Raw genomic sequence first — 8,888 nt, forward strand, 5'->3', positions numbered from 1 at the left:
AGCCTCAGAGATGCTGCTGCCTTATGCTTTGTTCAAGCTTGCAGTCACTTTGTTTTGATTAGTTATCCTTCTATATAAATGCAAGTGATTCACTATGAATAGTGAACTGCTGAGTACCTCTACCTCAAGGTCGTCTACAGTACTTTAGCAGGATAATTAATTAAATTATGTCATTAATAGCTCAGATGGAACAAAAAATCAGACACATTTCTGGCACTCCACGACCAGTGTTGCCTACCCCTGAATTAATAAATATTCCATTAGCATCAGTGTTTTCTTCAACCTCCTTGCAATTTTATTTTAATATAATTTACCTGGGTGCCGAGGGTGATATTATGGCTGAAATGACACAGTTCGTTTTAAATAAGAGCAACGGCGACAGACAGTGTTTTTGTATGCTGTAAAGTGCCCCTCTGTGCCAGGAAGGGAGGGGAAGGGACCGGCTGAGAGAGTTAAGTGCAGGCCTTGTTAGCAGGCAGCATTGTTTCAGAATGAGAGGAATAGGAGAGTGAAGCTATCACAGGGAATCGCTTGACATTGCGCTGTACAGTCGGAGGTACCATACTGACTCTGCTTACTTCTGCAACTAAGCGCTGGATTCAGTGGATACCCACAATGCACTCCATCATTAGCTGTGAGTGAGGAACCTATGCAGGCGTAGTGATTTGTGTTTTGTCTTTTAATTTTCCAGCAATGCCAGAGAGAAGAGATGTGGTTATTCCATGTAATGCTACGTTAAAGACTGAAGGGAAGTAAAAGAGGTTAAAGACTGAAGGGACATGATCCTCTTGGTTATACTGAATTGGGGGCCTAAACTAAGACAAAAATATCACATGCATGTCACTGAGATCACAGGGTGCGCCGGTGGGTCCATTTTGATTCTCAGAGTAATTATCCCCTTTACTGCTCTGCATTCACAGATCCCCCTGGGTTAAGTGGAGCTTCTCTCTGAATGCGAAAAACAAACGGCAATCCACTCAGCCCCAGCAGCCAGAGCCAGACACATTCACAACTCCCAGATTGGGTGGAATCCACGAAAACGCACAGAAAACGTCAACTTCATTAAAAGCGTGAAAACGTTAGCGCTAGCACACAATGATTACGAAACAGATCAAGCTTCCAACGGCAGCTGTCTGTAGCAGAGGAGAAAAATAAATCAAAATAAACTTTGCAGGGCTGCAGCAGAGGCTCCAGTTTAACGCATCGCCTCCCCTCCACTAAAGAGAATTTAGTCCTGGATTTTCAATGGAAACCACTCAGTCATCAGTATCACTTAAACCTGCAAGCTCTAAATATTTTTGTTTTTTCAGCAGATTCCCAAACCACAAAACTGGAGCCCTCTGATTGGTTGCCAGGGGGCCCAACCTTTTGTTTGATCTCCGCGTTTGTTCTTTCCCTGTTTCCGAGGCACCGACAAAAGTTTACTGTTAATAGCCGATGGAAATCTGCCTGCCCTGGCACTATCGGGCCTTGCTGTATTTTGCCTGACATCCGAACTTTAATACGGAGTCACCCGGGTTTCCCAGGAAAGACTAATAACGGTATGTTACTGCTTAATTATATTATTTCAGAATGCATCTGCTTCTAGAAAATTGTGTTTGCCCAAAAAAGGTCGTGTTTAATTAATATTGTACAATACCACCCATTGTTAGGTGAGTGACGGTGCATGGTTAGACAATTGACAGTGACCTTTAACTATTTTTTGCTTGTCTGTGTTGCTTTCAGGCTGGTAATGTTTAATTTGGAATACCCCTGTGCTGAAAAGACTTTTAAAATGATTTCTTTTGACTACGAACCAAGTAGTATACCATCACATGTACAACCAGATATTATTTACATCTCAAGGTGAACACAACACAACAATCTTTTCCTAGGACTTTTTTCAACTATATATGCTCCATAATGTGTATCAAATGTTATAGTGCATACACATAACTTATTTTGAGCAGTTATTGTGTTTAGGGGGGTGTAATACAATAAATTATTCATCTAAACACTAAAATATCCTTTGTTTATTGCATCGTATTTTCAGTAGAGAGCTTTTCATAATCTGTATAAGCCCCAGACACAGTGTAAGACAGCCACACTGAAAATAGCCAGAAGCATTGATATAAACATGTTTTTGGTTGTATGGTTAAAAAAATGCTGGTCCACATTGAGATCTGCCTTACTGTGCTTTTGGTCTAGTTTTTTTTGACACTTTTGGTTGGGATATAAATATCTTGAAAATGAATGAGAAAATACCACAGCATGGTACACCACCATAAGTAACTGGTTGCAAGCAATTCACATCCTCTGACCTCAAACTTAGAATAGAATACATGATGTCATAATGAGTGACCGGTCACTCATTGTCTTTCTGTCTGTAGGCTCAGCATGTAAACTATGCACGACTGCTGATGTCATAATGAGTAACTTCTTGTTTGCCCATCTGTAGGCGCAGCATGTACAGCTTCATGGGCGGAGGGTTATTTTGTGCTGGAGTGGGGAATATACTCCTTATCATTTCCACGGCAACAGATTACTGGATGCAGTACCGCCAATCAAGCAACTACATGCATCAAGGCTTGTGGCGGTATTGCGTAGCAGGAAAATGCTTCACCCACACAGACAGCATCGGTAAGCATGTCAGTGAAAGGAGCCTCAGAAAGCATTGCCAGTGAAGATGGCACTATTTTAGCTTTTTCAGAGTGGTATTCAATCCTCCTGTTTTGCGCTTTGTCAGTAACTTTTTTCGTTTGTGAATAGCAAAGCTAAGGGAAGGTTTTTTCGTTATTTCTTCCTGGTCTCCTGTTCAATTTTGGAATCAGTGAACTAGCTGTAAGAATATGTAAGAAGCATAAAAAAATAATGCTTGCTGAAATTTGTTTGTCAAATTTAAAGATGGCCTGCAAACAGGCCTCTGGAGTGATATGAAGTGAAATTATATCTGAATGAATTGTTTACACCGGTCAGGACTGCAGAATCTCTAGTGATGATCAGGCACAGACTGCAGCCCTACCCCCTCAGGCAGCTACTGCTATTTCCAGTTTAGTCCTATTAGTCCTATTTCCAAATTCAACACAGTGCTTCAGCTGTTGCACTTCATACTGTGTAACTTATGCATTTCGTCTGGCAATGTACACTTGCATGTGAACTGAGTATTATCTTAGAATTCCCCTTCAGTTTTGTTACTTTTCACTGTTTTGTGATCTACGGTAACCAATTTATTTGCACTGATGTTACTTGTCATAATGGCCTTGTAAGTTGCCGTTGGCTAGAAGTGTCTGGCAATGTAAATATGAATGATTGTAAGACCTGAGCTGGGTCTGGACTTCATGCTGAACCAGTAAAAAGGCAAACAGAATGCTGGGATATGTAGTAAATGATATTTATCACAAACCAAACATTACATTAATGCAATACAATGCCTTTGTGAGATCACATTTAAAGTACTGTGCCCAGTTCCACATTATAAAAGCTCTTCCTTGTTAGCATGCTCTGGCATACCCAAACAGTTTTCAAGTGAGCAGGAACCACCAAAATTCTGCTTAGCATCATGCGTCTCCAGCACAGGACCTAGGAGACATGACTTGGGAGAAAACACAGGGCCAGGGCCAGGGCCAGGGGATACTTAGGGGTACATTGCACCCCCAGTCGAGCCTCAGTGCACCCCCAGTTGTCTCCTTATATCCCAATGTCTACATAGTATTTACATACGTGTTGAACCCCCCCCCCGTGGATTGTGCCTGGTGGAACATACAAACCAAATTTTTTTCATGCTAGCGGAAAAACAGTAGATGAAGGACATAGAACCTCTTTACTCTCAGCACAATGGTGACTCTGGGATGATTAGATGTAGGTTTTTTAAAATTTAAAAAGGGATTAATTAAGTGGATTACAGAAGCTATTTCAAGCTGAGTTCTATCCATAGATTAAGAGGACCTAGGTGGAATTTAGTTAAGGGTAAATTTTACACTGTCATCTGGAAGTCTTTTTTCACACAGTTTTAATAATGTAGTTAGATCCCCTCTAGCCTAAAGGCGACATAATGAGCCTAATTGGGCTGAATGACCTGTCCTCATCATTAAGCTTCTTATATTTTAATGTTATCATTTCAATTTCATAATTGGAGGGGTGGAGATTCAGTCAGAGCACAGATTTTGTGTTTCCTGAATGTTTGATTTAAAAAAAAAATGGCAAAGTTTTCAGACTTTATGGCATCTGTTGCCTTAGATTCCTAGTTTATTAAGATGGTATTTTGTCATGTTAAGAATGAAACTTCTCAGGTAAACTAAGGCAACATTCACTCCCTATGTTTTAGAGAGAATCTGCAATGTGGTACCGTGAGGCACCTTAGCCAACAAGAAAAAAAAAACAAATTATTTTTTGATTGCCTTTATATTGCAGTTATATTAAGCTACTAGGTATAGTTAGCTGGCTAGTTTAAAATTCCCAACATACTAGTACTGTTCATTGCTAAAATAATTAGCTTGCTGCTGACTGACTGAAAAAGCTGGTTAATATTAACATAGGTCAGATGAATCAGTCTCAAAGTATCTAGTGCTGGCTAAGTTGTCAGTAAAAAAAACTGCACAGTTTAAAGTTATGTGTGTATAGATGAACAAAACTATCAGCAAATGGATTCCAAGTAATTTTTGTTAGCTAGTTGAAGGTTGAATGAGAAAAGCTGTGCTACATCCAAATTAGGAATCGCATCAGCTATCGAATGGAAAGATGATCTATTCTTGCCAGCAGCCAAACCACTCTGTAGCTTCATCCTCCCTGATGACTAAAGGTAACAGAGATGGGCTTGGTTAGTATTTGGATAGGAGACCTCCTCAAGGTACTGCCTGAAGAGGCATTGGTGGACCAGCTGGGCTCAGTCTGCCCTCTGGACCTTAGAGGAAACCAATGCCCCGGTGAAAGAGAGATGCTATCAGCTGGATGAGAAGTTAAGGGTTTCTGTGGTTGTGGAAGGTACTTATCACAAAGAGTAAGGATTTTTCCTGTCAAAATTCCCAATCAGGCTCTTTCAATCTGGATCTCTAATAATCCCCCAACTCAAATGACTAAAAAATTCGCTCCTCTACATTTTCATGGTGACCCTTGTTATTCTAAAGCTGCATAAAATGCACTGGATTTACAATGTCTAGTATGTGGTATGTTTTTTCATGACATTTTGTGAATTGTTGCATCAGTATTATGAAGACTGAAAGTAGAAATTAAGGGTGTGCAGCATTAGTGTGGGGGAAAGGGCAGCGCCTTGCTCTAATCCTAACACCTGCGTTCTCTGCTCACCTCCACCTGTCCAGCGTACTGGGACGCCACACGAGCCTTCATGATCCTCTCCCTCCTGGCCTGCTTCTTCGGCATCATCATCGGCATCATGGCTTTCATACACTACTCCTCCTTCGACAGATATGACAAAACCTTTGCTGCAGGCATTCTCTTTTTCTTCTCATGTGAGTGCTTCTTCTTCTTCCACATCCCCTCTTCATCCTTATTACAGGTACAAGTGTAGAATCATGTCTGTTGATGTAGATATGTCGATACTGTGAATGACAGATAGAGAGTTGGAGTAGGAGAGTGCACGTGTAGTGTTTTTTAAGTTGCTGTAGATGTATATAGGAAAACATATCATTCAAATCCAGTCAATCACTTTAGGACACTGATCATTGTGCTGCTAACAAAACGATATGTACTATGACTGGTGGGTGATGGTAGATTTGAAAAGTGACTTCTATTCCAGGCATGGGAGAGAATGCAGGTTATGTTTTTTGCTATCTGACTTTGGTTAGAGGATGCAGGATTAAGGCATTATATGTTGTAGGCCCAGCCTGGCCTCTTAAGGCATACACAAGCTTCCAGAAATAAAAATGCTAAATTTCTCATTTAAAATCACTTGATATCCTCTGTTTACACTCGGAATATGACATGAAAGCTCAAAGAATAATGTGACAGTCAACAGGCAAACCAGACATTCATTCAAACCAGTTTTCTTTATCAATTCAAGTTGTTGATATCATAAATGATGGAGTGAAAAGTTGTTAAAGAGCTAAAAAACCGGACTTTGTAGGTTAATGTAACGTATGTGATTATTTGTGGACAGTGGTCAGCACTGCATAGTATGCATTTCATTAGATTTGAGAGTAAGGATGGAGCAGCCCTTAACTCAAAAAAAAAAAAATTGATATGTTTTAGTGCATTTTAAATAGCCCTACAAAAATGATATCATAAAAGATCATTTACGACCACAATTACATGCAAACACTGTTTCTCTACTTTTTAACATCATTGTAAATTGTAAAGGGAAGGGTGCGAGGACAGGTTAAAAACTGTTCTGTGAATGCCTTGAGCTGTCAACTTGCTAATGACAGATTGCCAGACACCTGTTTGTGTGAGGTGCAGAGATTATTGAAAGAATATGAAGGCTAGAGAAACCAGATGGTAATTACACAGAACACAGAAGGGACCTTGGATTTGATAATAAAACAGTTTCATACCAATACCTGGGCATAGCATTCCTTATTTTTCATAAAATAGTATTCTTCTCTTTAATTGTATATTTTGAACTGAATGATTTTTCTTGGCAAGACAAGCTACTGCAAAAATCATTTGCAGAATAATTAATAAAATTCAATATTGATTAATATTTTATATGGATTAATATAATAATTCATATGGGTTTTAATATTGATGTACTTCAAGAAAAGTGGTCCACCTTCACAGCATATATGACTCTGACTGCTCAGCCATACGATTCAGCTTGTATGCTCATATTTTCCCTTAGGAGCACAGGTATAAAGCATCGTGTGACCTTAATAAAACCTACATTATACCTACAGTATACAAAATGCTTGACAAGACCTATTGTAAATGCCCCTCACAGATTATGATAGCGATGGCATGCCTTTAATGAGACCAAAAGTGAACAAAGAGCATATTTTGCCCGATGGTGCCCTCTGGTGGTCATATGTGAACGCAAGCAGGGGATAAACGCCGCTCCCCTTTGCTGCCGCTAATCCAGCTGTGCTTTACATAATCCCTCAGGGAAACCCGAAGGTCAACCCCTTCTCTCAATACACTCTTGTCGTGGAAAGAATCAATTTCATTTTGACAGGATTCTTCTTTTTTTTTTTTTAAATCACGTGGATGTTATGGAAACAGAAAGCTGTCCCTTTGCCCAAAACAAGCACTGACTTGATAGTTCTTAATCACACGATGTACGTCTATGTAATATCAGCATTTACATGTTAGCCAACCAGCTAATTATATAAGCAGGGTTCCTCGCTGGTCACAGTGCATTAATCAAATTGACGTTTGCATTCAACATGCATTCTGGTTGCATTAGTGGTTGCATTCTTTAGGTTTTAGTGTCAATGGGTTACATACAGTGAGAGATAAACACAAGATGCTAATGCTACATGTGGTTTCCATCTACAAATCTTTCTTACTATGTAAGATTTTATGTGTCGTGACAGTTACATACTTAGTACTGTTACTAATGTGTAGGGGCCCAGTAAATTTCACATTCCTTTACTTGAGATAGAAATGGGAATCCTGTCTACTGAAACCCAATGCTTGAGTTCCACTCATTTTAAAATTGCTGTCACATGCTATGCACAGCTCTAATGATGAACTCATTACACTTTGCATTTCTTGTATTAGGAAGTTTTACACCGGTATAACAACCCTTCACAGTGTGTGTCATTTTCACTGCGAGGAGAGACCTTTCACTGCGCTTACACAGTTATGGTTTAATCAAGGATGCCTAGCAACACATTCCTGATCTTTTTCAATGATTAGTGTGATTAGGTCTTCTCGGAATCCACAAAAATACTCTAGGATAATTCTGTGCTCATCTGGCCAAATTAGGTAAGTATTTTGCCATCTGCAGCTTTCAGTGTAAATGGCATATTACAGATTAATATAAGAGGCAATGGTACATGGTGGTAATACCAAACACAAAATGCAAATGGATGCTGTGTCAGAGAGACTTTACATGTATAAAGCTGTTGTAGAGACAATGGGGTGCTTCCGAAATTTTAAATCATTGAAAGGGGGCTTGACTCATTGTCATTTTGTCCTCACCTCCAGGCTTTTTTGTATTGCTGGCCATGGCAGTTTACACCGGAGTGACTGTGAATTACTATGGTAAACGGTATGGAAGCTGGAGGTTCTCCTGGTCTTACATCATCGGTTGGGTTGCTGTGGTGCTCACCTTCTTTTCAGGTACGAGAATAAGTAAAACATCAAAACTCCAAGGTTTTGGGGGGAGCTTTTTTTCTGGAGTGTTTTTTTTTTTTTAGGATTGGCACTCCAAAAGTGTGAGCTTCATAATAATATACAAATAAATTCCCCTTCACATTCACATTCATTGCAATTCCCTCTCAACAATATTACAATAAATACTGCTTATAATAATTCTGCTAATGCTAATACTACAAATAGTAATAGTAGTGCTACTACTACAACTAATACGTTAATTTATTCTTTGCAGGTATATTCTACATGTGTGCCTACCGAATGCATGAATGCCCGAGAGGTTCCAGCTCTCATTAGAAAACTGCAGAAACACTGATCCATTTATTAAGACACAGACTGCAAAACTCCTGATCCGTTTACTGTGATTATAAACCAGTCAACCCTGACCCCTGAATTCAAATAGGATTCTTGGACTTCCTGATCCCTTTCACAATGAGGATTCACGAACATCAAGCTGAAAAAATATAGACAATGAAAAGCACTTGACATGCATCTCTGAATAAACACATATGATAAGGCTATACATTTCTAAGCTGTGTTTAAAAAGCATCTGCATTTGGAAGCTCAGTGTGCAAGGGGAACAGCTACGAACCACGCTGGATATACCTGGATATACCTGGTGCCACATTCTTTGCTTCAGT

At 39.5% G+C, this 8,888-nt stretch overlaps 1 protein-coding gene across 1 annotated transcript; it reads left to right on the forward strand.

The window, feature by feature from the left end:
* Nucleotides 1-2,444: 2,444 nt before the first annotated feature.
* On the forward strand, nucleotides 2,445-8,544 carry LOC118783546 (lens fiber membrane intrinsic protein-like). The gene is made up of 4 exons (XM_036537469.1): nucleotides 2,445-2,619; nucleotides 5,295-5,444; nucleotides 8,080-8,214; nucleotides 8,483-8,544. Exons 1-4 carry the CDS (start codon nucleotides 2,445-2,447, stop codon nucleotides 8,542-8,544), a joined length of 522 nt encoding a protein of 173 aa, XP_036393362.1.
* The last annotated feature ends 344 nt before the right edge of the window (nucleotides 8,545-8,888 follow it).

Source organism: Megalops cyprinoides, chromosome 9 (assembly GCF_013368585.1).
Source record: "Megalops cyprinoides isolate fMegCyp1 chromosome 9, fMegCyp1.pri, whole genome shotgun sequence".
NCBI classification, from domain to species: domain Eukaryota; kingdom Metazoa; phylum Chordata; class Actinopteri; order Elopiformes; family Megalopidae; genus Megalops; species Megalops cyprinoides.

Excerpts from the sequence above, each read along its gene's own strand:
- LOC118783546 (XM_036537469.1), top strand. The coding sequence starts at position 2,445 with ATGTACAGCTTCATGGGCGGAGGGTTATTTTGTGCTGGAGTGGGGAAT. Across the intron at positions 5,445-8,079 it reads CATTCTCTTTTTCTTCTCAT|GCTTTTTTGTATTGCTGGCC; the intron begins GTGAGTGCTTCT and ends CCTCACCTCCAG. Across the intron at positions 8,215-8,482 it reads GGTGCTCACCTTCTTTTCAG|GTATATTCTACATGTGTGCC; the intron begins GTACGAGAATAA and ends TATTCTTTGCAG.